The 27,060-nt window shown below is 39.6% G+C and overlaps 2 protein-coding genes across 4 annotated transcripts; one reads left to right on the top strand and one right to left on the bottom strand.

Annotated features, from left to right (window-relative positions):
- Positions 1-1,220: 1,220 nt before the first annotated feature.
- On the bottom strand, positions 1,221-18,093 carry TRAPPC3L (trafficking protein particle complex subunit 3L). The gene is made up of 5 exons (XM_083857367.1): positions 17,557-18,093; positions 15,626-15,723; positions 12,801-12,900; positions 2,678-2,863; positions 1,221-1,628 (listed from the first exon to the last, which is right to left on the bottom strand). Exons 1-5 carry the CDS (start codon positions 17,596-17,598, stop codon positions 1,509-1,511), a joined length of 546 nt encoding a protein of 181 aa, XP_083713493.1. The 5' UTR covers positions 17,599-18,093; the 3' UTR covers positions 1,221-1,508.
- On the top strand, positions 3,527-26,468 carry LOC310907277 (calcium homeostasis modulator protein 5-like). 3 transcript variants are annotated; one of them, XM_083857366.1, is made up of 3 exons: positions 3,527-4,169; positions 24,311-24,415; positions 25,221-26,468. In XM_083857366.1, the coding sequence occupies exons 1-3, from the start codon at positions 3,630-3,632 to the stop codon at positions 25,623-25,625; spliced, it is 1,050 nt and encodes a 349-aa protein (XP_083713492.1). In that variant the 5' UTR covers positions 3,527-3,629; the 3' UTR covers positions 25,626-26,468. The 3 variants fall into 3 exon arrangements, with proteins under 3 accessions (XP_083713492.1, XP_083713491.1, XP_083713490.1); XM_083857365.1 differs by lacking the exons at positions 24,311-24,415; positions 25,221-26,468 and adding an exon at positions 6,269-10,653 and having other exon boundaries at positions 3,527-3,775; positions 4,049-4,169; XM_083857364.1 differs by lacking the exons at positions 24,311-24,415; positions 25,221-26,468 and adding an exon at positions 6,269-10,653.
- Positions 26,469-27,060: the final 592 nt, after the last annotated feature.

Genomic DNA, 27,060 nt, shown 5'->3' with positions numbered 1-27,060 from the left:
ACCAGGGCTGGCCATGGCCTGGCCCACAAGCCCAAAAGGCAGCAGCACCTGGCCCGGGCACAGCTCGACGATATCTCCTGCCAGTCGGAAGAGAGAGAGCCCGGCTTCCAAAAATCTTCATGATTTAAGCCGTGTTACCCAGAGGTGTATACCTGTAATTAATTGGCTAATCTCGTTGTCAGTTTCAAAGAAGATCACTAATTGTTTTTTACCATCCGTGCTAAACCAACACACCACTTCTTACTGATGGCAGGTCAACACCGGTTGGGCTGACCCCAAGGCTGGGAAACAAAGAGTTTAGTTTTTGTTCCCTACAGAACACTTAAAGCCCCATTATGCAATGCCACCACTCTACCACACTATTAACACAAAAGGAGAGAGACAATCACGAGGACCCTACAGCTCTGGTGAGAATGAAGTCAAGGTAAGGGATGCCCCCACTTTGAATCATGAAGATGTAAACAGATTGAGGGGGAAAAAAAGGAGAAGAAGGTACAAAACACAGAGATAAAATCAGAGTTAACTCAGGCCTACAGTGAAATTAGTTGTTGGTATTTCAGTTGAAAACAAGCATTTTGGTGAGAAGAGGCTAAGATGGCTTTGTGGATAGGCTGCTCTGCTGGGACCTGGGGTTTTGTCCAACACTTTTCCACACATCTTGCATTGCACCAAACAACTCTGAAACTTTCCTATCACTTGAGTTTCTCTGAGGCTGCCCCTTCTCTATCTCCCATTTATGTTGTGGTAACAAGTCTACTGCCAAGAGGAAGATGTTCAACAGCTGGTGGTGAAGGCCAGGTAAGAGCAGAAAACACAAGCATCAAACCAGTTGTGTGGCAATCTCAGAAGTTTAATTCAAATTTCCTTAGGCAGGTACACATCCACAGTGGCTACACATTAAATACATCATGCTTTGTTCAGTTTGGTCACAAGCTCAGGGCTCTTGGAGGGAAGGCTGGCATGCAAAGGCCCACAGCTCAGAGAGACACAAGCACTGCTGCAGTTGTCAGGGTGCTGCAGCCTGGGGTGTGCACAGGACTGAACAGGAGAGCCAGCAGAACTGCATGTGGGGCTGGCAGAGCTGGAAAGAACACCACCAGCTCCTGCCATCAGTGAACACCCATCCCTCTCTGGTCTCAAGGACAGCAGGATGTCCAGTGCGGAGGACAATGAATGGCAAAGCATTACACGTCAAACCTGGTCATCACCTTTGCCTGAAAACAGTTGGTATACAGATGAATATTTAGCATACACCGAATACTGAGATTAAACTTCCATTAAGTTCAAGATCCTGGCTATGTGAGAAGGAAGGGCAGATCATTTGCATCTTTTTTACTCATATCCGTGTCACAACAATGAACATTGCTCTCCTCTTTGCTGCCCAGATCTCTTCACCTTTCAACCAGGTAACTGGTGCAGCTGACTCACCAAAGCCATTTTTACCCTGTCTTCTTCCAAAACAAAAGGCACAAAATATCACTCAGCAAGGGTTTCTGCCAATATTTCTTTTATTTGTTCCTTCTGTGCTTTCTGTCTTCAGGCTTCCTTAAAAATGTAATGCCTATTTCTGTCACAGCATCACCCTTCAGCCTGTCCTGGAGGAAGGAAACTTCTGCTGCTAAGTGAACCTAGAAAGAATCAGGTCTGATCAGTTCAGCACAGAAATGCCCAGTTTTCCACCCTCCTCCGTTATAACAGAGCTTTTTCTCTCTCTTACCACAAGAGGACCCCCTTTCTCAGGTTTCATAGGAAAGAGATATCTAGGTTCTTTTAAATTTGCTTTCCCAACTAAGCTAATACAAAGAAAGTGTGTAGAGACTGGAATTTGGATGGCACGTTACCCTTCTTCCCAGTGCTTTGCTCTCTTCTACGACCCTAAGTTGCATACTTGAGGATTTTGTAATCACAGAATTTCCTAGTCATGTACTGAGACTTATAATACTTTCATTAATTAGTCTTGTATCAGATACTATAATTCTGAGACTGATGGATATACATAATACTGCTGGATTGAGGTTTTTGTCTCTTGAAATATCAGATATATGCCGAATTGGATATTGACAGAAACATAAAGCCGCCCAAACATAGTCTTCCTGAAGAAGTTCTACAAGTCAGGAATTTTCAAATTATGCTCTTTCTTTCCCTTTTCGCAAAAATCTTAAATTTTAGAACAAAATTTGGATTGGCATCTGGCTTCTGATGCTTTTGTTTTAACATTATACTCATCCACACTTTGCTCTCTCTTTCAGCAGGAGCCACGGTAACCTGAGAAGATTATTTCACTTGACACATTTGCACAGAATCAGGGATGACTCTTAACGGCTACAGCAGGGAAGTGTGATTGGCTCCAGGAGCAGTGGAGGAACCCAACTTGCCCCTCTGTCCTTCCACTTTAAGGGTCTCCTGGCTTCCTGATCCCACCTGGCTTTTGCAGCCAAGTCAGCCACTGAACAGACTGAACAGCCAGGCAAGGGACAGTGTGGAGGTGAGCTAATCCATGTGCTGCTCCACCTCAGGATCCAGGTTCAGCCTTGTCCTCTTTCATCTAGTTATAGACATTTACCCCGAGAGGGGAAACAATACTGTACTTGCTACTCTTGTCTGAACAAGGGATTTTGTTTTCCCGGGCTTCTGTGAATTAACAGAGAAGGGAGAAAACCGGTGTGCAATTCCTTACCATTTCCAAGGCACCTCGAATCACCCCACAAAGGAGGTTACAATAGCAAAGAGATGCTCGTTCCGCTGGCAGCTCCTCCACAAAGTCCACTAGTGGGTTTTTGTCCAGGATTAAGGAGAACTCATTCCCTGTGGCACTACTGCAGCACATACTGGGGGTGATCCCAAGGTACATCTTGAAAGCAACCTGCAAAAGAATGAAACTCTGCTGCTTAAATGTGCTGTGTGAAAGCCAGAGGTGAAACTTCAGAAAGCAGCATCCCCTAGACCATTTTTAGCCCAGGAAAAAAGCAGTGACAGACAGACAGGCTAGAAAGCAAGGTACACTTGTCCCTTCTGTGATCAGCTTGAGCCAGAAATGCAAATCTAGAGCTATGTGCTGCTCCAGGAAAACACAGCAGAGAGCTGTTCTTTGATGTTGCTACATTTACAACCTCACACAAAGTGGCTTTACTGTTATCACTTGTCTGCTTTCAGTCTGCTTTCAGTCATCTCACACTCCTTTGGGATGATTAGCATCTCTATTAGGTCATTCGCCACCTCACCAGTAACTCTTATAAGCACAACTCAAGATCTCCTGCAACTCGTCGAGTACGTTTTTGTTTGTTTGTTTGTTTTACTCCGATCTCCATCTGCAGTTCCTTAAAAAACCAAACAGCCCACCAAGAGCAAGACTTCCCAGACTGCAGACTTATTTGATCACACAGATCACTGCTTGCTTTCTTTCCCCCACGGGTGGGTGCTACCGCAAATGTGCAACATCTGCCCTGCCCGCGGCGGGTCCCCTGCAAGTGCCCTTCTCCAGGCAGTGACATCACAGTGCTCTCTCGGCTGGGCGTGGGCAGGCGGGAGAGCCGCGGGCTGCTCCTCCTCTGGAGAGCTCTGCCCTGCCGCACTCCGCTACCAACGGGGAAAAGCTGCCTTGGCTTTCACCTCCTTCGTGAGTATCAGACATGGATGCTTTCCAAACGATCCTGAAGTTCTTTATGAACCGGAAAACCGCTATAGGTTACAGTTTCATGGCGCTGCTGACAATGGGAGGTGAACGCGCGTTTTCTCTTGTTGCTTTCAGATGCCCGTGCAGCAATGAAAACTTCAGGTATGGTTTGGTATTTCTCTTCTCGCCAGCTCTTGTTTTGCTAGTTATTGGATACTTCTTGAACAGCAAGACCTGGAAACTCTTTACAGGCTGCTGGGTGAATCCTAGGAAAATATTCCCCAGAGGGAACGTCTGCCGTTTCTTTTACGTCTTTGGACAAATCACTTTAAATGCTCTGGTAGCCCCAGTGATGTGGCTTTCCGTGGCTTTGCTCAACGGGACTTTTTACGAATGTGCCATGAGTGGCTTGAAAAATCCTGCCTATATAAACAGAGTTTGCCACAGCAAATCGGAGAAGTGCTTTGAAGAGCTCCACAAGATAGCCTGTGACAAGAGCTCCCTGCCCTTTGCTGAGAGTGATGAACTGAAAAGAACACTTCAAGCACAGTCCCAGGTAAAAAAAATTATCAACAAAGAGCATTATCCAGGTTGTACTGCAGCTGTGATTTATCTGTGGAAGATGCTGATGTCAGATCTTATGTTAAAACCGTTGGCTTCATGTGAACCATGTTTTGGCAGCCTTGCAGAATACAATCAATCCATCTTTTGGTTCAGTCTGAGCTGTTCCGTATTTGTTAGGGGGTCCCCACTGGTGGTGGGTCAATAAGATCAGAAAACATAAAGCTTTCTTCCTGGATGGAGATTGCTCTAAAAAAAAAGCAAACCCTGCTGGGTTGTTTAGGAGGCTGAACTAACAGATGTCGCCCCATTGAAGGGGTGTATCCTATTAAAAAAATCATGCCACACTCTGCTGTTTGAAATCATGGTGATAACTGTAGGGAAATTTTAGGTCACTAACATCAGAAAAATACCAGAAAATAAAATAAGATTTGTGAGATATCTTTTCACTGCATACGTGATGTGTTTCTATTTGTGTTCCTCATTTTCATGATGCTAAATGTGCACATGTTTTTGTCCTGCTTGGAGGAAGTGAGAAACAATAAAGCAAGCAGATCATGCAAAGCTGATATCTTACTACATTTTACAATATTTGTGCAGTACAATTTTGCTCTCTGCATTGTAATGCAAATAATCTCAGAGGCAAAAATCAAAACAATTAAAGAAAACTCCAGACAATTTAAAAAAAAAAAAAAAAGGCTGCAGAAAAGAGGAAAACACTCTGTTGAGCCAGCAAGTTTTTGTCAGGAACTTTATCCATCTGGAACAATTTCCTTTCCAAGAGCTGGTTTTATTTTCAAGTCCTCATGCAAATAGGACAAAGACTGCACTGCAGACAAAGGAATTTATTTGATCATTTTAGAAGGCAACAGCACATAGTGCTTAAGACTTTAAGTTGTATATATAGGAAATAGTGAAAGACAGGGATTCAGTTTTAGCATGAGAATATATGCTAAATATATGCATTTTCCAAGCTGCGAGAAAGTGAAAAATTGCTAAAAAGTGTGATTTCTCAAATACCCATAAAAATCGTTAGTCAGTACGAACTGATTGGGAAAATAAAGGAAAGCTCCAACTATTCTTCCATACGAGTTCCTAAGAATAGTTGTTTGTCAAGCTTCTCTGTTTCACAGACTTCCCTGAGGAAGTCTATTATTCCATCAGCATTAGTCCTATATTATTCCATCAGCATTAGTCCTATATTCCATCAGCTAAATAAAGACTTTTACTGGTGGTTATTTTTTTTAACATCAGTGCAAGAGTTCAATGAGAAAGGATGCAGCTGCCCTTATCATCATCATTAAAGCACAGGAAATCAGTTCCAGTTCATACAAGCCTCTGCACCCTAAAATATTTTTCCCACACTGGAACTTTTTCCACTATTTGAAAACAAGTATTACTTTTTTTTTTTTTTTTTTTTCTTCACATTGCAGTGTAGTAGAGGAGTAAAACTATTGTCTAGGCCAGTGGCACAAGGCAGGAAAAAATTGTGCTTGCACTGCTGCTCTCTTTAGAGGAGAACATCCCACAATAAAAATTTCAAGCACATTTGTCTACTCTCTCCCCTTGTTGAAGAAGTAATTCTGGAAGTAGCTCTTTCTTTCAAAATGTTCTTGACAGAATTTTCTCAAAATCTGAAGCTGCTACAGAGGAAAAAAGTTGAGTGATTCTGGTCAATTAATGTAGTTGTGTTGGAGGTTTTTTCCTAATAAAAAGAAAACAGAACACAAAGCATCTAACAGTGGTCACAGTTTAAAAGGTTGGTTGATCTGGGACAAAAGTTACTTGCCCTTTGTGGTTCTGTAGTTCTTCATGATTCAAAATTAGTCCTTCTTGTTGGGTAGTTTTCTGTAATGCTTTCAGGAGTTAGAAAACACTTTACCCTTTGTGCCAAGAGACCCCAAAAGGAGCACTTTTTTTGTTGAGAAGTCTCTATGCTGATGGACTTACTCTTCAGTCCCCATGTGGATGTCCCATTTACATCAATGCCAGAACCAAATGCAAAGTGTGGCCACTTTGTCAGACATTTGTGACTCAAGTTGCATTTTCACTTGGGTCTTTTTAACCTGAAACTGATTTCTTTTGCCTTCCCAGATTTTAGGCTGGTGTGTGATAGTTACCACAGCTCTCCTCTCCCTTCTAACCACTTGCTGTGCCAGCTGCCAGTCCAAAGTCAGCCACCTCCAGCTGATGTTCTGGAGAGTGTACGAGGGGACGGAGAAGGAGCAACTGGAGCAGATTTTCCAGCTGTATGCCACCAAGCTGAGCGAGAGAAACCTGAAGTGCTTTTTTGAAAACAAGGAACCAGAACCCATTTCCCTGCCAGCTTTCCAGGCATGGGAAGATGCTTCCCAGCTCTACTCTTTCAGCAGCAGCAAACAGCATTATAGCACGATTCACAGGCTAGTTGAAGAAGGCCAGAAAGGAATCAGTGAGGAAAGAGAGACAATGCTGGACCTGTCGGACAGAAGGGAAATACCATAGACCAAGTATATTTTCAGTATATTTTTTACATCTTGTTAATATGACATACTTCTAGCTGGTTTCATCTCTGTATTTTTTCACAATGGCCTCTTTCTTCTTCATCATGTTTCCTCTCAGTTAGATACTTGCTACAAAAGGATGGAATGAAATTATTTTTCTACATGAGTGAAAAAGTTGCAGTACCTCATGGCACCCAGGGTTCATGTCACTGGTTCAGCATCCAAAGAAATGAATAATGTCTTCTACAAGAGGTTTTTAACAATATGCTATGTAAAATGTACTATAGTGTGCTTCTCTTATGTAAATCAAGAGACTATCAACAAGTAAAGTAATTTAAAGTGTATGAATATAATAACAAGATATGTGTGGCTTTCTGACAGCCCATAGAAAATAAAAGGTTTTTGTCCAGATCATTCCCAGGCCAATTGCAGGTACAGCTTTGTTTTGAGGCACCAGTGATCCCTTGAGGCTTCTCTGGTTTTGGATACTTTGCCTCTGTAGAACATCTCCCTATTATCTTCTCCCAAGCTACACTTGCTCTTTGTATGGATATAAAGTTCTGATTTTGAGTGAGTTTCAGGCACTGTGTGCAGCCTGTAGTGCTATGTAATATTGTTGTTTCTGGGCCTGCAGCCAATGTACAACAGAGGGCCTGGAAGGAAATTCCACTTTTTAAGCCAAGAAAATATTTTTGCAGAAGACTGTCTTTCATTTTTTTGGAAATCGTAGTGTCTGGAGCAAGAGGAACCAGCAGATGAGGCAACTCACCTCAGTGCCTCTGACAAATGCATTTCACCCCAGAGCCCTGTGCTTTACCTCACCCACTTGGAATTCATCACATGGCTCTCAGGGTGTTCAGAGTATTCGCAAATGCTGTATAGAAGGAGAACAAAGTTACTTTCCTTGGGGTAGCTGGGCAGGCTTTTGTGCAGCATTTTATTGCCAGTCTCTTCGAGTCTGTCAAGAACCATTGTGCTTGAATCATGCCTGCCTCAACAAACCAGGATATTCTGCCCAGCTGTTCTCATACTCACTGGGCTTCTTCAGCAGGTAAAAGCATCTATATACAGACTGTTATGCTTTATGAAATAAAACACAAGAGCTAATTCAACTCTCTGTTTAAATTTTTCTCCTTATGTTTTCAAGAACTTGTGACCTTTGAGACAATGTTTTAAAGTTCTTTTATTCCAGATGATCCACCTAGCAGCACACTTACAACATGTTATATGCTTAAATGAACCTGCTGCAGCTGAAGGGACTGATGCAACACTGCCAAAATGAAAGTCACAACAGCAGATGTCTGACTCTGTGCCTGGCACATACACCAACTATTTTCTCCTCAGGATCCTCTCCTGGTATAGCATCTACCTACTTCCAGGCTATATGACCCTTCTTATTTGTCTGGTTTTATCTGTCCTTATGAGAACTGCCCTAGCATCTTCTGTCCAGCCCCATTTCACCTCCTCCCTGCATACAAGGGGAGACAACAAACCCCCTAACAGGACAGCCCCACTGTCTGGGCCAAACTTCCCTCTCCAAAACTGCCTCCCCACCTCCTTCCTCAGAAAGTCAAAGCGAGTAGGGATGCAGTGGGGAAGACAGCAAGTAGGTTAATGAGTTGATCAAAGAACTATGGGCAACAAGTGAGTTGATGTAAAGATAAGGCCTCCAGTGTGATATTATAGCTGGGACACAGAGACAAAAGCATAACTGTTGGAGGGAAGGGTAAGAGGACAGAGTGAGCCCACTTAGAGCTTCTGGTATCCTCTTTTCCCTTAGAGGAGAGCTTAAGGCTCTGTGCCTGAGTTGCCTGGGCCATCTGAAATGGCAGCACTTCCCAGCCCTATCTTCTCCTTTATTATGGAGGTGCAAGTCCAAGGGAAATTTCCCTCTCCTCTCCCTTGCCTGCTTAATGTTTGCAGGTAACTCATGTTGAGAGTGTCTCCACCCCCAAGAGCAGCTGCTGAACACTTCGTGCTGCAATGTGTGCCTGGTAGGAGCCCATCTCTCACTGTTCCTTGTTCCAAGGGCTGTGTGACTCTTTTGTTTTACCAGAATGCCTGTGACATAATGCAATTTCCATGTGGATTCTAGAATACTTTTATAAAAACAGACTGAAATAACAGCCAGTTTGACCCTAAGTTTTCAACTGGAATGTAGGTTTGCCAAATTTAACTTAGTCCTTCAAGGGGCTATTGCAAAAGCTGCTTTCTATCAACATTGTCCCTGATTTCAGCAGCTAACATGGCAGCTCAGAAAGCAACAGAGTGTTGTCAACACTGTCCAAATAAACTGGAGAGAGAGAAAAACACCAAACAAATAATGCCAAACAGTAAAATCAACATTTTCTGCTGGAAATTTTAGATTTTGCATTATTTCTGATACCCATAAAAACATGACTATACAAGAAAACAGGACACTTCTGTTTAATTCTTTGTGCTCTGTCCCTCAGCTTAGTCATTAAAATTCTCTTAGCTCTTCTTCCACTACACATCTGGTACTACACCAAACTTGAAGTCTTTGTTATAAAAATAAAGACTTTTAACCATGCTAAGCCTTCATATGCTCTCAATTTAGTTTCAGCTGTACCTTTCATTGTGGTATGATGAATATGTTCAAATTCTATTGTTAAAAATTCCTGTGTAAAAGGAACTTGTACAGAAACTACGCAAAAGAAGTAGCTGGTTTGCAGTGGAGCACCAAATTAAGGTCAAATTGCAAAGCTATAAAGTGAAAATTGTGAAAATGTCTTGGCAGGAACAATAATTTAGGTGCATAGATAAGCAATTCAATGAATATAAATGATTTTTTCTTAAAACCAGCTATAACTGGACAGCAACTACTTTAAAACTACCATTTACAGCTCCACAGAGGATAGAACAAAGACCTTTTCCGTGTTTGTAGCTCCCAAAAGACTAGAAAGTAAAATGAGTGAGGTGGTTTAAAACTTGCATCCCATAAACTTGTCTTGTTTTTATTTATGAAATGGAAGAAAAAAGAATATCTGTTTACATATGTACATAGGCATCCCTCTAAAATGATGCCCATATAAAGAAAAATCTCACTTTTGAAAATGTTATTTGCAACTCTATAATATTATATAATGCTTAATGAGAAAATGAGGTTTATGCAGTCTGAATTAAAAATGTATCACTGCCCTTTTTTCAAAGTATCAACCAGCATTCCATCCCTCTCAAGCACCAAGAATAAAAATCATTAACATTTTGACAGTGTTCAAACACAGTCTAGAATTATTGAAATATTTAGGAAGCCACTAACTTATCAGTCCCTCTACATACTACTGGGGACTTTTCACTACCAAACTTTTTATGCATAAATCATGATGCCAAGTAAGTATAGACTGTAAAAAAAAAATTAAACCCATGATTTCAGACAGCGTAATAGCAAGATTAATGAAGGACCAGAATTAATCTGCTTAAAAGGGGAACGGCAGCCAAAATAATAATTCTGCTAGCATACTTTTCATTCTTAGTATTTTTCCAGTCAGTGTTTGGAAAGAGGAAGATATAGTAAAGGTCTTGCCATCTGTTGCCAATTTCAAACTTCTCTTCTGAAGATTTCTTTACTCTCCACAGTGCAGGACTTCAATGTTCTGTTTACTGTCTACCACAGTAGACTGTATTACTTAGCACAGAAACCTACTTATGCATTTCCCTCTCCCTGCTGAGATGTGAAAACCAACATTTACCAGCTTCATAAATTCTGCCAGCTTCTATCAGACCTTCAAACTGGCCATAAGTCAATATACAGGGACCTGGTGTGGCAGCACCTTCCATGACAAGGAAAAGGATTTCTCTTGCCCTACAGCTCTGAAAAGGGGGGTGCCATGGTTGGATTACCCTATCCTTTGTTATCCCCTCCAGGGAGTTCTCTCAAAGAGCTCCAGAGATGTTAATTTCCTGCACTCACGGGGTACTGGGTGTCCACAACAAAGCCCATCTCTGCAGCCACTGCTTTTCAGGAACAGATCTATCCTTAGGCACAGCGCTGCTTAATCCAGCAGTGGAGCCAGTTTGCTGTGGACCAGAGGGTGTGGTCAGGCTGCTTCCACCTCTGGCATACACAAACACCTCCTGGTGCTAGAGAAGGTAGTTTAAATGTTAGATCTAAAACCAGAAGCAGTTTTTTTGCAACTCATTTGATCAGATCAATTGCATCAAGGTCCTTTGAGGAGAAATTGAATTAAAATTTTGATTCTGCAGGATTATAGAGAAAAATCATCAACCTAATTTCAAATGTAATTCTCGGTTATACTCAGATCGAAATTCTGAATCCCATCTAGACACTTCTTCTTCAGCTGGGCTTTGTTCTTACTATCATTCCTCAATTGGTTACAATTTTTTTTACCCCAATTTTCCAGAAAGCATGCTTTTACATGTCCTGTTTCATCTCTTTTTTAATTCAATCCCAACTGTAGCCATGCCAAGTCACAGACTCATGTGACCACCGTGGGAACACCATGGGAGCTCAGTGCAGAAGGGCTCCCTTTGGCTCCTCATCAAAACCTGTTGGCCCTTTTCCAGGCCACTATAAGGTAGCAGGAAAACCTAGGCTTTGCAATCTGAACTAGTGGTGGAAGTTCTAAGCTCCCAGTCACTGCCTTAGGTACACCTTTCCTCTGGTATTTATTTCTTAATCTGGGAAGCTGGCTTATTTTATGGGGGTTTTTTTTGGTTTTGTTTTTTCTTTTTTTTCTTTTGCTTTATCTCTTTCCATTTCCACAGGGAACACCCACAGCCTGATTTTACAGACTTCTTTGTTTTCCAAAGAACTGCAGGATAAGAGCTATGTTAACAGGAGGTTTCACTCTAACTACTTTAATTGCTTAACTTTAATTACTTTAACTTTGAACTGGTTTTACATCATCAAACAGATCTATACCTCTGAAGACTTAATGAAGTTAAGTATTTAATCACTTTCTCCTGGCTGGGAACACTCCTGCTGTAGAGTTAAGGAGGTCATGTAAGCAACTTCATGATCCTGAACTAAAGACTTTTAATACAGTATATGCAGTTACTTACTGGGTCACTTTACACGTGTTTTGTTGGTGTGTGTCTCAGACAAATGTACTTGAAGATTATTTAAAAATTGTTTTGCCAAAGAAATGTGAAAACGCTGTCCATATCACATTTTGCCTCAGAAATGTTATACTCCTACTACAGAACTCTGTTTGGTTTGCTAAAAATAGTCTTTCAAAAGGACAGTGTGTGCTTTAATGTTTGTTACAATCTTTCCAAGTAATTTTTTAGTTCTCTTTGGAAGTACAAGCTGAAGAGAAATAGTGTCTTTTTCCATTGTTAATTTCTCACTGTACTTTGCTGTACTTAATGGTACAACTGTAATAATGCATTTATAAAGAAGGGAACTATGAGGAACAAGACCCAGAAAACCAGATATCTGACATATATGTGAAAATAAAGTACCAATACCACCTGAAGAAGAATGTAAAAGCGAACAAAAAAGTGATTTTGCACCCTGGTATCATTTTTTAAAACGAGGCAGAGTATTTTAAAACAATGATTGAAATGCTGCTTGTCCCATCAGTTTCATTCAGCTGCCAATGGATTGTCTACCACAGCTCAACTGCTCACCAGGAGGAATTTTGTTATGCATCATTATTACCTACATTTCTCTTTGAAATTCCCTGGAATTCTAACTTGCCAATTGGGGCAGAAGTACACCTTTAGAAACCTGTGTCTTTCTTGTCTGACAGAAGCGTAAACAGCTACTCAATAAAAAGGAAATTTCCATAAATAGGTGAAAGTACCTGTGCTGATTTTATCTTTTTGATTTCATTATTAGATTTGTGGGTAGTCAGGAAAATGTTCCTCTCATTTTCCTTTCTTATAGTTTTTCTTTGCTACCACAGAGATTTTTCTTTCTGGAGAAAATCCTGCAGCTTATTCTTAATATTATCATTTAAAAGTAAAAAGATATCTAAGATAATTATGGTGATGATGAGAAGAGTCAAATGGCAGAAGTAAAAATATTAAAGTTTAACATCTGTCTGAGATGGTTAAGACTTATGCTCCTCAAAGAAGGAAAAAAGGAAGGGAATATATGATTCTAAGCTGAGACCACTGAATCTGATGATGCTTTAGAAAATGCAAATCTTATTTACCTGTGCAATCATGTCTGCAGTTTCAGAGTAACTGCGGCACTTTTTCACAGCTGAACGAGCCAAAAAGTCATCAATCAGCCTTATGCCAATGCTGTATCCCCTAAGGAGGAAACAAGGAAAGGCAGCATTAAAAATGAGGAACTTCTTTCTCTCTGCCATCTCCCTAATGCATCCCTAATGGACTTCCTCAGCAAAACAGCTGCATGATGCTAACTGAGTGGCCTTAATGACAACACATTTTGCTGGTTTATATTCTTCTTTCTACCACATTTTGCAGCACAAAAAAAAAAAATGCAGGGACTTCTGTTCTTGTAGTCATTTAAGGAATCATACTTCTTTAAGCATGATGCCCCTGGCAAAGATATGAATTTTGTACACAGATCGTCTGTACATTGTCTATACATATAGACACCAAATCCTGGGTACTCTTATTGCAGCATTCAGGTGCCGGGGGAATCCATAGGAAATGCACTCACACCTGATCTCTTTCACTTTCTCCCCTTACTTCTTCACCTCATTTTTCACTCTTCCTTTGGAATTACCTGTTTGTCTTTTTTTTCTAACTTGTTATCTCCCTTCCTCTAAGTAGTTGACAAAAAGAAATCCAGAAGTTGTTAACACATGTTACCGATAGGTAAGGCTTGATAAAGGGAAGGCATTGTAACATGGCTCTGGCCTGTTACTTGGGCTAAATAGAAGGGAACCATGGGGGAGTGACTCAGCTGGAATAGGGGTAGGAGAGACACGAGGGACATGAAAGATGTGAGAGAGAGGAGAGACAAGAGAGATGTGACAGACGTGCTGCATGACTGCCATGTGTCCACATCATGTCCACATCGTGGTGTGTGTCGGTTGGTTGACTTGGGCTTGTTGTGCCTTAAAACCATGTAAACTGAAAACTGGCTAACTGTGTAAAAGATCAGGTTTTTGGCAATAAGGAGCACTTCTTTACACCTGCCTGGGGTCCCACTCATTACCACAACAAATGCACAGTTTTGGTACACCACCGCCTCCATTTTGTATTTAAAATATTATTAAAAAAAAAAAAACCTAATAAAAAAGGGATGGAAGATAATGGAATTTTTATAAAACAAATATTTATTCCTAGCTCTGGCACATTAACAAAGGTCAATAACATCTTAGTGTGCAAAACAGCTGTGACTCCAAACATTTTCTGAGTAATGGAAAGAGATCGACACAGATGTTATATAAGACTGGATACTCAGCTCAGAGATGTTTTTAGGAAATTTTTCGTTCCCAGTTATGTGGATGTTGGCAGTATCTGCTTGTTTGTTGGAGGCCCTACACCCTCAGTGAAGCAGCCTGAACTCAGTGGAGTTTCTTATGGGTTTGTTTACAACATCTTTGGCTAGAAGACAAACTGTGAGCTGATGACAAGAACAGAAAGTGGGTTTGGCAGCATGAAGATTAAAATTGCAGTATGTCATGTGTCTAGAAACAATTAAATATTTATCTATTGCCTCAGTATCAATATCAATAACATTGGCAAATGTGTCATCAGCATTTAGCAAAGTATGTAGTAGTGACATATGAGACTACTTAGATACTACTTAGATTTCAACTTTAATGCCTTAGATTTGCAAAGTCAAATTAATAGCAGACTGGTATGTGGCTACTTGGCAACTGTACAGTGTAAAACACCCTTCTCACTACAGACTATATATGTACATAGAGAAGAGAGATAAGTACACCTGTCACAGGTCTGCTGAGATGTGTGGTTTCTTTGTGAAGCTGGGCTGTTTCAAAATCACAGAAGTAAAGAGTACATTGTTTTAATGAAACCTGTCATTATTATATCAAGTCTTCCTCAAAACAAAAAGATTTTATAGAAACAACTGCAATAATGAAAACATGAGGACCACAATCTGTATCCACATCTTCCAAAACTGCTCTCTAGTAATTTCTCCTACGGCATCATTGAAGACGCCTGTGCATTTTTTAAATGTATGATTTTCACCAGAGCTGAATAAGAGATGAATATAAAAAAGTATCTGAAGGACGTTATGCCTTATAAATTTGTATAATTTATATTTGAATTTATAATTGAATAAATTACTTTTCTTTCTCCCTAACAATTTTTTTATTTTTATTTTTATTTTACTTTCATGGGTAGTTATTGGACTACAGCTAGTTTGCAAACTTTCAGGTTAACAGTAAAGTGGTCAGGGTATTCTGTCCACTGTGATTGTTGTAAATACATTTTGGATGTCCACATGTCCAGAAATACAAGCCCTACTGTTCTGCCAAAGGCCTTACTATATGTTCTTGTTAACCACCTAAAAAGTTGGTTCTTGGTGATTTTCCATTATATCATTATTTTTATGATAGTAATGCCTAGGAAGCTTAGTCAGAATGACAGGGTTTGTAAACATTGGATCTTCATTTTCCAAGGAGGTTATCCATGTAAAAATCCACCTTCATTGACCTTTTGTGCTATCTCACTCATTGCTGTATGGTCTTTTAAAGGTGAGAGGCTCATTTGCCCCTAACCCAGTGAAGGATATAGGATATGAATTTAGAAGGTTATATTACTGATTAGCATACCTAAAGGATAAGCAAGGAACAAGTGTAAGTGATGAAAACAATCCTTACACTCTTCCTCAGAGAATTAAAAAGCTAATTGCTGATCTGAATTCACAAATTAGTGTTGTTTCTGTTGACAGAATATCGAACCTTTTCCCCGTCTCCTCTGTAACCACAGACAGAATGCTGGAACTTGTGAATTAACAAAAACAGCTGAAAGGTAATATACGTGTAAACAAATAGCACTATTGATAAAACCAAACATTTAAAGCAGTACTTACATTCTATCTAAACAGGCATTGACATCTTCATCTTTTTCATAGTCCTTGCACAGCTGGGCTACCAAAGCCCCATACGTGAGTACAAAAAGTTCTCTGCTCTGTCAGAAAATATGAAAATCGAAAATGAAGCGAAGTAAAACCCAACTTTTCCATGTTTCTTAGCTACTGCTCATTAAAAGCAAGCAAAAATAACATTTAAATTAATAAAGAAACTTTTGTCCATGGATGCATAATCACTGAAATCCACATTTCAAGCATGACAGAATCTATACTGATCCTCACCTGAGTTCATAAGGGATTTTGCTTCTCAGAACTACCATTTCTTGGTATATTCAGAGTTACTATCATCAGTAATTCTTGCATCTTGAGTGGTATGTATGCTGGATTGACAAATGCTGTCAAGTGTGATCCAAGAATAATAAAAAACAATGGCAGGAAAAGAGGTAATGAGCTATTAAACATTTTGCAGTAGGCACAACAGTGCACAAAGGTAGGGTTGATCTGATTCAAAGCATTTGCTGCTTTTTTCAAAAAAGTAAAATGTAGGTAAAAATTTAGCTCAGAATAATGAAAAAATACTACAATTCAGCATAAGTGTAAAGAATAACAAGATAAAGGGCATGGTGAGGATTGTGGCCCCTTGCCCAAGCAACATGGAGAGCAACTGAAGATGCCAAAGGCAGTATCTCTGCACTCATCTTGTCACAAGCACTACCATGGGGTCTTCAGCTGTGCAAAAATTCGGAGGAGTTTCTTTTTCTCCCTGCCCTGTCAGATCACACCCATGCACTGCAGAACTCTCTCTATTTAGCAGGAGTAGCAGCTGGCCTTTAAGTGAGAGATTAGCTTGACCCTTACTAAACTTCTTGGACAGGAATCAATTTAAGGAAGTGCTACAGCCCTGTGTCATGTGGTCAGACCAGAGCTTCTTTTTGTCTCTAGCCTGTGGAAAAATAATAGTGAATACCAATAAAAACAATAGAACAAATCACAGTAGCAAAGTAAGCACTGCTTGGTGGAAAGATTTCTTCTTGCTTCCTTTGCATCAGAAGTTTGGAGTTTAATCAGTGTTGCTGCTTTTAACAAGACACTGTTCAAAATCTTAAGCAGAACAACTTTCCAAACTAATTTTAGTGATAACTCCTGTTTAAAATAATATTGTACTCTTGGCCAAATTCTCAGTAACAAGTTTTCAATGGACTTAATGGATGTCATACAGGTCCTGTATTATTTTGTTATTCCTGTTCAGCAAAAAGTCTCTGTTGCAACAAGAAAATTACCTCAGAGAAACTTAAGCATAATATATCAATGTAATCAAATTTATTAGACACACTTGCAATCCATTGGAATACTTTTTGACCATAAACTTAGGTACATTAACTGTAATTATATTACACTCATCCATTTCTTTTTCAGCTGAGACCTCTGTCCTCTTTTTGGAAATTGATACAACGTTGCCTTAAAGCCTTCTGGAATTTTTCCACTGCCCAGTTCCTGTCAAAAATCACCATTCAGCATACAGAAAGCCCTAAGGCCCTAAGAAAAGTTCGTGTGGAATTAAACCATCCAAGCATAGAACAGAAATCTTCTCTCTGTGTTTCACTTAATGACTACCTAACCACGGATGTACATAAACTTACCTGGCATTTATATCTTAGACCATAAACACTTGAAGCACTTAGACTTCTGCTTCTGAACAGATTGCATTCTCAGAAACTTTGTGCCCCTCTTTCCCAAGCACATACAGAATCTCAGCATAGGAATTGTAGCCATAAATGCTGCCAGCAGCTCTGCTCTTGTACCACCAATCTTATCCATATCCTCTCAATACTTTCAAATTGTTCAGAAATAGGAGTGTATAAAATGCATCAATAAAATAATAGGTCATTCTTATTCCATAATTTTAATAACACATTACGAAAATGTCTTACTATTTTGTGGTTCTCCTGCTTTCTTCCTGGTGACCGAGACATGTTGCTTGTGTAACTCCTGATGTATTTGATTGTCAGTTTATTTATTTTCTTCTTCAAGCAGCATAGTTTCTCTCAATCTTCTTTCTCTTTTCTCCTCTCTGCTCTTCTGTCTTTTGCATGAGATGTGTTTGCTGCAGTCTGTAATGCTGCTGATGCTCCTCCTATTCTCTGCGTGCACTGAGCCCTTTGGGAGGAATTTGACTGGCAGTAGATCTGCCACTGACCACAACATAAATAATCACTCTGTCCATAGGATGGGTTCGTAATCAAATATACAGCTAACAGACATGGGTAGTCAAACAGGACAGGTCTTACATTTTTAGGGACAGTAAATGTTTGTTGTTTGTATTAGACTTTGGTGTTTGGAGAGCTAACAAAAACTTCTGCTCTGAAGAATAAAAACACAATGCAAGATACTGCTGTACAAGGGAAATAAAAATTGATTGTTTTCAATCTAAATAAGCTATAGTCTTCTGCCAGCTCTGACTGCTGTAGTCTGGTGAGTTAATGTCTGCCTAAGCTGGGGAAGTGTGGCTTTTAAGGCACTGCTACCACCATGTTTGTGTAAAGCTGCCAGGGCAGATTGAGAGAACTCATCTTCTCAGAGGAATAAATTCTGTACAGCTGCCAGTCTGCAAATGGCACTTTCACTGACAATGTTCCTAGGGGATATTCTATCATTCTTAACCTGTTATAGCCCCTATTTCTTAATATCCTTGCAATGAACATCCAGGCTTAGTTCTTCTGTTTTCCCTTGTGATAAATTTTGCCTACATGGTAGCTTTGATTTGCAATGAACTTCAACTATGGTCACTGGTGAATTTAGAAATTAATCAGGTTACAGGACTTACCTGCACATACATTCCAACTAAGTCTCCTCAGGAAAAGAAGTAAAATGGCCTCCTCTGAATGCCATGCTGTTATTAAATTTCGAATAACAGATCCAGTGCTAGAAAATGACAGATATTTACTCCTACAGATACACAGAAAGCATTCAGATGTGATTAATTTGGGATAAGAAAGATTAGGTAATTTAAAAATGGTAGTTTAAAGTTATGACACAGTTCAACAAGGAAAAAAAGACAGATAAAAGGATTTTCAGTTTTTTCTGTGTAAAGCTCAGTTATCCTAACTGCTTTTATTTTACACAGAATGAACTTATATTGACAATTTTACAATGTAATAGCCTCTTCCTTTTTTTCTTTTTTTTTTTTCAGGTCCTCTTCTCACCCTGTAAAACCCTATTCCAATTTACAAGAAAAGCTATTGTAGGTACTTCTCCTATCTAAATGTAAACAAATTTTAAAAGCCAGGCATTACAATTCTCTAGATAGTTACTTGCATTTCTAAATTGAGTCTGAGATAGGTTTGTTTCTCTGATTGTCTCCAAATGGCGACAAGCACCAAATAGGCCTCACATTACAAGAGCAATCCCATATTCCACAAAAAAGTGTTCTGCAAGACATTATTAAAAAAAAAAAAAAAAAAAAAAAAAAACAAAAAAAACACACCACCAAACCCAGAACCTGTGAAAGATTATAATTAGCATAATTTAACTTCAGTGAACCCACCACAAAGCACTTAAGACTACTCATAAGTGAGCGCAATCTTATTTTTCCGGTTCAGAATATATATGGATTAATTACTTCAGCCTGCATTATTAATACCATGATCATGAGGGAAGCCTGTGCACCAGACAGTGCAATGCATGGAAAGGATATATCAACATCCTTTGAAAAATACATACATGCCCATGTTTACACAAGTAAAATCACACATATATTGCTATGTATTGAGCAGACTGTACTACATGTCGAAAGGTTTGCACATTATTGAGAAAAAGAAACTGAAATGGTGTGTCCAAATAAACTGGGGATTCAGTGGCTCCAGTGAGGGAAACAAATCCCTAGGGGATGGTCTTGTAGACCTGTGAAAAGAGTAGAGATAGGCACAAATCTGGCACCTGTTTTAATCCTGAACATATACTTCTTAGAAGTAATCCAAGGCAATTGGAATAGTGAGAAAGTTAGAATCACCCTCCACCTCCCTTTCTGTCCTGTTTTTCAGGAGAGAAACTTAGCCTTCAGCCTCAAGGTCAGTCTTCACAGTGCTTAAGGTCAGTCTTCACAGTGCTTGAGCATTAGACTACACCAGTTCTCTTCATTCCCATCAAACTAAAAACAAAAAACCAAAAATTACAAAATATATCCTGAAGCTCAAAAGCATAAATAAAAGCATGCAACAGAACCCTCTCTCTTGCAATGGACTGGCTATTATGGGAAAGCTGATACCCATTGAGGTAAGTACATGATCTGTGCAACACAGAGGTAAATAATAAATTAGATATTGTCTAATTAGAAAGCCTAAAAAAAAAAAAAGAAAAAGAGAAAAAATTCTTTGACCAAAACAAGAATGCATTAATCACAAAAGGCAGGTGTCCAAATTAGTAAAATACAGGGTCAAGCTTTTGTTTGCTCTCCATTTTCCAGATGGATAGACCTTGTATTAAATTTTCTCTAACAGAAAATAGAATTCTTTCAAATCACAAGAAGATAGGTGTTGAGGGTTTGAAGCTATGTGAAAAAAAGAACTTGAACACAGGTTTCTCATTTCACACATGAGTGCTTCTAGTAAAAGTCCAGTGTGGCTGCTGCTCTGACCGTGTTCCCAAATAAAGCAATGTTATTGCTGTCACTTTGGTGTAGTGCCCTGCCTGGGAAGCATTCTCTGTTTGACCTGCTGAAACTTCCTTGGTTAGTTTATGTTTCTCAAGAGAGTGTTTTGAAATTTAAGTCCCTCCTTTCTGCTCTCTGCAGGAACCTAAAATCTCAAAAATTTGCTTATAAAGCACAGCTGAATTCTGAAGTGAAATATGTTTTTTAAAAAGTCATTAACAGATTTCTATTCTTCCCTTAACATAAAGCCTATTACTTTTTTCATCAATGCTTGTCCTGGTTATGGGGACAGGAACTTCTCCTAGGGCCAAAGAGACCATAGAAATGACTTGGTATCCTGCATCCAGACTGTGACCTGGCAGATCACAGGACATGGGCAGTGCTCCCTCTACTCCCACAGGAAATCCATCGTGCAGGTACTTCCATACCATGCTTTCTAACGTGTACAGGTGGGCTTGACATCCATGCAAAATAAAACTCAAAATGCAGCTAGAGGAGCCACAGAACACTGGTCTTTTGACTGCTAACTCAGTGATGCAAATGTGTGCAGGACCAGAGAGACCAGGATTCAGTCTCCTCCTCCAAACTTCAGATGGAAAATAAAAGATCACTTCCATTTTCCTCCCTACCTTTCCCTGGCCATTAGATTACAAAATCCTGTGGGGTTTTTTTTTGGGTTTGTTTTTTTTTTTTTTTTTTTTTTTTTTTTATCCAATAAATATCAAAATACTCTCTGTGGTGAAACTAAGTGCAACTGGTAGAACTATGGCAGGAAAGCTGGAGAACACAGCTTCTTTGCAGCTAGTCACATCTCATCACTAATAATAACTGAGCCTTTGGAAGAAAGATGAGTGAGTGAGTTTTTACTAGATCAGGTGGAGAAGAGAGCTGAAACCAACCTCTCTATTCTGCCATGGTTGTTTTATTTCAATAATAAGGAGAATAAAAACTGTTTGCTGTGTATGGGAAGGTGAAATTTATATTCCAATAATCATGTTTTAAAAGAAATGACAAATGATTCTCACTCCTTAAAAAAAAAAAAAAAAATCTCTCCTTCTCATAAGTGACGTTACTGGCAGTGAGTTCAGGCTGACAGAGCCCTGCAGTATGAAAATCAAAACCATGACTAAGGTTTGTTCATGGATCCTATTTGCCTCAGATGTCAGTATTAAGCACCTTTTTGCCTCACAGGCCAGCCAGCTGTCACCTCAGGTAGTGGTATTTTGGATTGCATCCAGTCCTAACTCTTCCTGGGAATTGGATAAAGAGTCTAAATGTCTACCTCAGGACCCTGGATTCCTCTGTAAAGGCAAGTACTTAAAGGTTTGATGTGCCACCCAAGCTCTTAATTGGATCCAACCCTGTAATTTGCTCCATAATAGGATGACCCAGCAGGATCATTTACAGCAGAGCATGAAAGCAAATGCCAAAGAATGAAAATGCAGAAGTACAAAGTTGTTGTATTGATTGTATAAATTGCCTCATTCAACAGCCTTAGGCTGGCTATTAATATTTCAGTGTTAGATACCACTTCAGTTTCACATCTAATGTGTTTTTTGAGTAAACAAGTGATGCTTGGGAGGGCCTTCCTCCCTTATAAACAAAATAAGACACAGGCTCCAAAAGAAATCTCAGAAGGAATCAATCAGAGATTTTAAAATGAACTGAGGAATAACAGAGACTCTTATAAAATAATTTTGTAACAGCCTGATAGGTTTATTTCACTGATATTATATTTTCAAATATAATGTCATTAGTACCAAACAAAAAAGTTACTGAAAATCCTGTGATACTGAAGGAAAATGAAGGTTTAAAATGGCAATGTTTAGACAGCTCTGGGATTTCATTGTGCTATTACTCTGTCCAAACAACTAAGAACTTAAAAAGTTCCAGAAAAGCTGTGAACAAGTGCTGCTGGATGTTTCTGTGCTGCTTCTAATTTTGTGTGCCAGCGTCACATTGTTTGAGAGGCAGGTGGTGACTGAGGATGAGACCAGCAGGTGTGCACCCTACCAGTGCACTGGAGGAACAGGGTCCTGCCTGTGAACAGGCAAGGCATGTATAACATGCCATCCCTGTGTAAATAGCTGAGACAGTGTCTCTGCCATCCAAGCAGACACCATGGGTGCTAAAACTGCTGTTTGAGATCAAATTTATTGTTAGCAACCCTCTTTGCAAGGGGAGAGAAGAGGCTGTGCAGACATTGTTATATCACACAACCCAGTCCACACATGCTGGAGATAGACGTCTGTAATGGGAAGGCAAATTTCCTCATAAACTTTCTGGCTAACTTTTTTTTTCTATTCTTGGTAAGAATGTTTATATGACAGACTCTCAGACTTTTCAGTACTCAAACATAAGTATTTGTATATTCAGATCAGCCTAGGTTATGCAATGCATTGAACTACTGGATAGCATGACCATAGCAAAAGCGTGATCCAGAGAAAATCATCAAGAGTGAAATGTTTTTCAGCCCCCTGCTTAAGGCTTGATTTGTGAGAGATGCTGAGTCCAGGTCATATATCCCAATATCCAGAAGCCAGCTGTGGAAATATTTAATTAAAAAAAAAATCTCTATCCATGGAATAGGACTGACTATACTTACAGAAAATCTTAAAACTTGTAATCATAAGCACGCTATATAAATATCAGCTGGCTTGACATTTTGTGAAGTGAATAGCAGATAATGAAAAAAAAAAAAAAAAAAACCAACAAAAAAAAAAAAAAACCCCAAAACAACAAACCCGAAAAAACAAATAACATCCCTCCCTCCCCCCAGAAAAAAAAACCCCAAACAAAACACCCCAACCAACTTCACAAAGGAAACATTCAGCACTATCAGGAAAAAGAGACATACCAGCTTCTTGCCACCTACTGGTGAAACACTAAAATCCTCATGATCAAGCAGCTAACTACTTCTCAGACTCCAGTGTTTGGGCACTGAATTGCTTCAGAACTGACATCAAATGCAAACAGCACTGGGATTCCAAACATTGTGCAACTTATGGAATATGTTCTAGGCTTATTTTAAAGTGGAAGCATCCTTTTTTTTTTTTTTTTTTTTTTTTAATCAGTCCATTTGCTAAGTATTTGTTCAGCTGATCTTTTACAGAGAATAGCTGGAAGGTTCATTTTTTTTTTCCTGGTTTCATGCCATGTTTCTGCTAATTACTGTTGATTAGCAAACAGCTTGGCAATTAGCCCTGACAGGTTATTCACCAGTTTGATAGCACTGTATGTCATCCAAAAGGTAGGGGGAATTTATTGTTAATTTCACACAATTAGCAAGGGGCTGGCAGAGCTCACAACAGCCTAAAAGCTCAATTTTCCAGAACAGCTGAGATAAATTACTGAATCAATTAAAACACATCAGTGGATGTCTGCAAGCATACTTAAAGCTAGCAAACAAGCCACTGAAAACTAGGGGGAGGAGAAAGACTGGCAGGGGTTTTTTTGCTGTTGTTTGGTGGTATTCTTGTCAAGCTGTTGGTGTTTATTCTGCTCTGCCACTAATGCTCGTTAAATATAACTAAAAGCTAGTGCTGACTTAAAACAAAAGAATCTGGTAACAAATAGGCTCTAAAATGACTTTCTTTCCAAAATGGTTAACTTTTCTAAAAGGCAAAGAGGTCATTATTGCCAATGCAGTAATAGCAATATTGACAATTGGTGGGCAGCAACTTTTCTCTTTTTTCACATTCAGCTGTCCCTGTCATGTTGGACAGAACCTTATCTATGGGTTGGCTTTCCTAGGAGTGCCTGCACTGATCCTTCTGATTGTTGGCTATGCCCTGAACAACCAGACTTGGAGGCTGGTTATGGGCAAGAGGCCTCATTTTGAGAGGGTGACTTCATCAAACAAGTTGCTGAAATACAAACTGGTCTGCTTTGTCCTGTGCAGCATCACTGGGAGGGCACTGGTTGCTCCAGTCACATGGCTTGCAGTCACCCTGATAAATGGCTCATATTATAGCTGTGCTATGAGTGAATATGTCCCTGTGTATTACTATGAAGCTGCTCCTAATGTTACTGCTAGTGAACGCAGTAGGATATTGGCTACATTTCCCTGCAGTCAGCTGGTTCCTCCAGAGCTGACCCGGGCAAGAGATGAAGTGATTCTCCTCCTCCGATACCAGTCACAAGTTAGTAATTCCTGTTGCCTGTTAACCTGATGGTGAGACATGAAGCTAATTCAGCAGGCAAAGTGTTAGGATAAAACAAGACCAGTGTCCTCTGTCTTGAGTGCTAAATCTCTGTGTTTTGAAGCTTGTTCTTTTCTTTTAAGTGGAACTGAACTTTAGGTATATAGATTACTACATCTGCTTGTCCCATTTTGTTATCTGCTACCTGAGGATACGTTCTTCCTTGTATAGTATCCTGGAAAAGTAATATCAAGTAAGACAAATGGAAGTTTAAGAGCCAGGGAAGGTATGAAGTTTCTCCACTGAAGTGGAAGAAATGTGACTAAGAGGCCCAGCCTGTGAGAGTTTCATGTGAGCCTGTGTAAAATCTTGGGGTTTATATCAGACTCAATTCTAAAAGTTTACATACTGTGTAAATAATAGGGGAAGCATTAAGTTGTCACTTCAGAGAAAACTGTTTTTAAACAGGCTGTAAGCTAATACAGTCTAGGACATGGATGGCCTATCTTATCACAATAATAGCTGAGAAAGCAATATTCTTAAAACTGCACAAAACAGAACTTTCTTGAACTTGAAAGGAAAAAGTGATTTTACTTCATGTCTGCCTCTAGTAGGCATGGACTGGGTTTGGTGGGAACAGATACTTTCCAGGCTTATACCTTGTTAATGCTATTATACAGGAAAAGCAAGTAAAGATGATCTTACGGATTTTCTGGTGCTCAAAAGTTACTATTATGAGTATTTTCAGCTCTAACAGTTTTTTTTTTTTTTTTTTTTTTTTTTTTTTTTTTTTTTTTTTGGTAAGGTGGCTGGCTGGCTTCTGATTGCTGTGGTAGTCATCACTGTGTTCCTTTCTTACTGCCTGGCAGGCTGTTTCTCCCCACTCAGCTTTCTACATTTCAGATACTGGAGCAGCTATGTCCACAATGAGCAGGAGCTCTTTGATGAGGCAACAGAGCAGCACTCCAGGCTCTATGCCATGCAGCATGTAAGGAAGTTCTTTGGCTTTGTCCCAGGAAGTGAGAATGTAAAGGAAATTCGTATCCCATCTCTCAGGGAGTGGCAGGCCATTTCTGGACTGGCCTTTCTAAAACGAGTGGATGAGGAGCACTATGATTACAGCCTCCTCCATGACTGGGCACTCAAGGAACGTGCAAGTGGAAAGTATCTGAGGATTGATGAAGACCCTGGGATCATAACACAGCTCTGAAGATCCAAGCCCCCACAATACTCTGCAGAAAAGCAGGAACCAGTCTAGCTCTATATCAGACCTGAGCTGCCCTGGAACTTTCCAATACAGTACCACATTGATGTATAAATTATGTGAGCAAGTGCATCTTCTTAATGCAGTCCTTTAGCACCTGCTTACAGATGCTTTTACTGATGGCATTTTGACTCTTGTGGGATGTTGTGATCTATGCCTAGATTAGGGTGGGCCATTTCAAGCTTCAGCTCTCTGCTTTCTAATAGTTGTGCTGAAAGGATAAGTGTGTACTGAGAAAGTTATTTACAAATGCTTTTTTTTTTCTTTCCATTAAAAGGATCTTTAAGAGGTAGACCTTGATTAGATCCTATGAATTGGTCCATTTTGTATAGAGCAAGGGCAGCTATCCAGCTTTTCTTCAGTGACACCTAGCAGAAATTACTTGTTTCTCCTCTTTCACTATTTTTTTTATTATTATATAAGTAATCTACACTGAGTTAACTAATAGTTAAGTCTGGGGCTACAGTAACATGTAGGAAACATATGGGGAAATTTTATCATCAAAGAGAACTTACAGTTCTGATAAAGAGATAAATTCCCACTGAGGCACATGGTGGAGGTGTGTAACACATGGCAGCTGTATGAACACTTGACATATGGCAAAACTGAGCTAAAATGTATTCTGGCTGAAAGCAATAGCAAGGTCAGTCTCCTACTTGGAAATACTTCAAAATCTCTCAGGTGTTTGTGTGCTTGCTAACTGTACAAATAGAAAGTGAGGATGGGAAAAATCTCAGTCTGTGCAGTAGAGTTTGCTTTGCCTCTGTCAACTTGTAATTTAAATGCATACTGGGCCCATGAATAGTACTGTGATTAAAAACTACTGAATTTTGTGAAAGAAGGCTTAATGATGTTTTTGTTTTAAGCAGTTTGGTATGATGCAATATTCATCTCCTCTCTAACCCTCTGTGCAGATGTTTCTAACTCTAAGAGGGAATTTCTAACTCTAAGAGAAATGCATGCCATAATTTTTTTACTGCTTCTTGTATATGTACACATATATATATGGACTCCAAAGCTATATGCTATGCTATAGGATGCTATCTGCTACTAATAAATGATCCCAGGGGCTTGAAGTGGGAAAATCAAATTTAGTACATTTAACTAGAAAATGCAGGAGTCAGAACTGTTTTGTCACTCCCCTCCTCATCTGGATAGGGGAGAGAGAATATAAGGAAAGGCTCATGGGTTTAGATAAGGATGAGGAGAGATCACTCAGCAACTACTCTCAAGGGCAAAACAGACTCCACTCAGAAAAATTAGTTTATTTTATTACCAATGAAATTAGAGTGGGATAATGAGAACTAAACCTAAATCTTGAAGTACCTTCCCCATCACCTTCTTCCTGGGCTCCATTCCACTCACAAATTTTCTACCTCCT

This window comes from Zosterops lateralis (assembly GCF_965231275.1).
Source record: "Zosterops lateralis genome assembly, chromosome: 3".
Taxonomy (NCBI): Eukaryota; Metazoa; Chordata; class Aves; order Passeriformes; family Zosteropidae; genus Zosterops; species Zosterops lateralis.
The sequence above is the reverse complement of the archived record's forward strand: the minus strand, read 5'-3'. Positions and strand labels throughout refer to the sequence as shown.

Excerpts from the sequence above, each read along its gene's own strand:
- TRAPPC3L (XM_083857367.1), bottom strand. The coding sequence starts at position 17,598 with ATGTCTCGGTCACCAGGAAGAAAGCAGGAGAACCACAAAATA. Across the intron at positions 15,724-17,556 it reads AGCAGGAGAACCACAAAATA|AGCAGAGAACTTTTTGTACT; the intron begins GTAAGACATTTT and ends ATTTTCTGACAG. Across the intron at positions 12,901-15,625 it reads AATGCCTGTTTAGATAGAAT|GGGATACAGCATTGGCATAA; the intron begins GTAAGTACTGCT and ends TTTCCTCCTTAG.
- LOC310907277 (XM_083857366.1), top strand. The coding sequence starts at position 3,630 with ATGGATGCTTTCCAAACGATCCTGAAGTTCTTTATGAACCGGAAAACC. Across the intron at positions 4,170-24,310 it reads CACTTCAAGCACAGTCCCAG|GAACGCAGTAGGATATTGGC; the intron begins GTAAAAAAAATT and ends GTTACTGCTAGT. Across the intron at positions 24,416-25,220 it reads TCCTCCGATACCAGTCACAA|GTGGCTGGCTGGCTTCTGAT; the intron begins GTTAGTAATTCC and ends TTTTTTGGTAAG.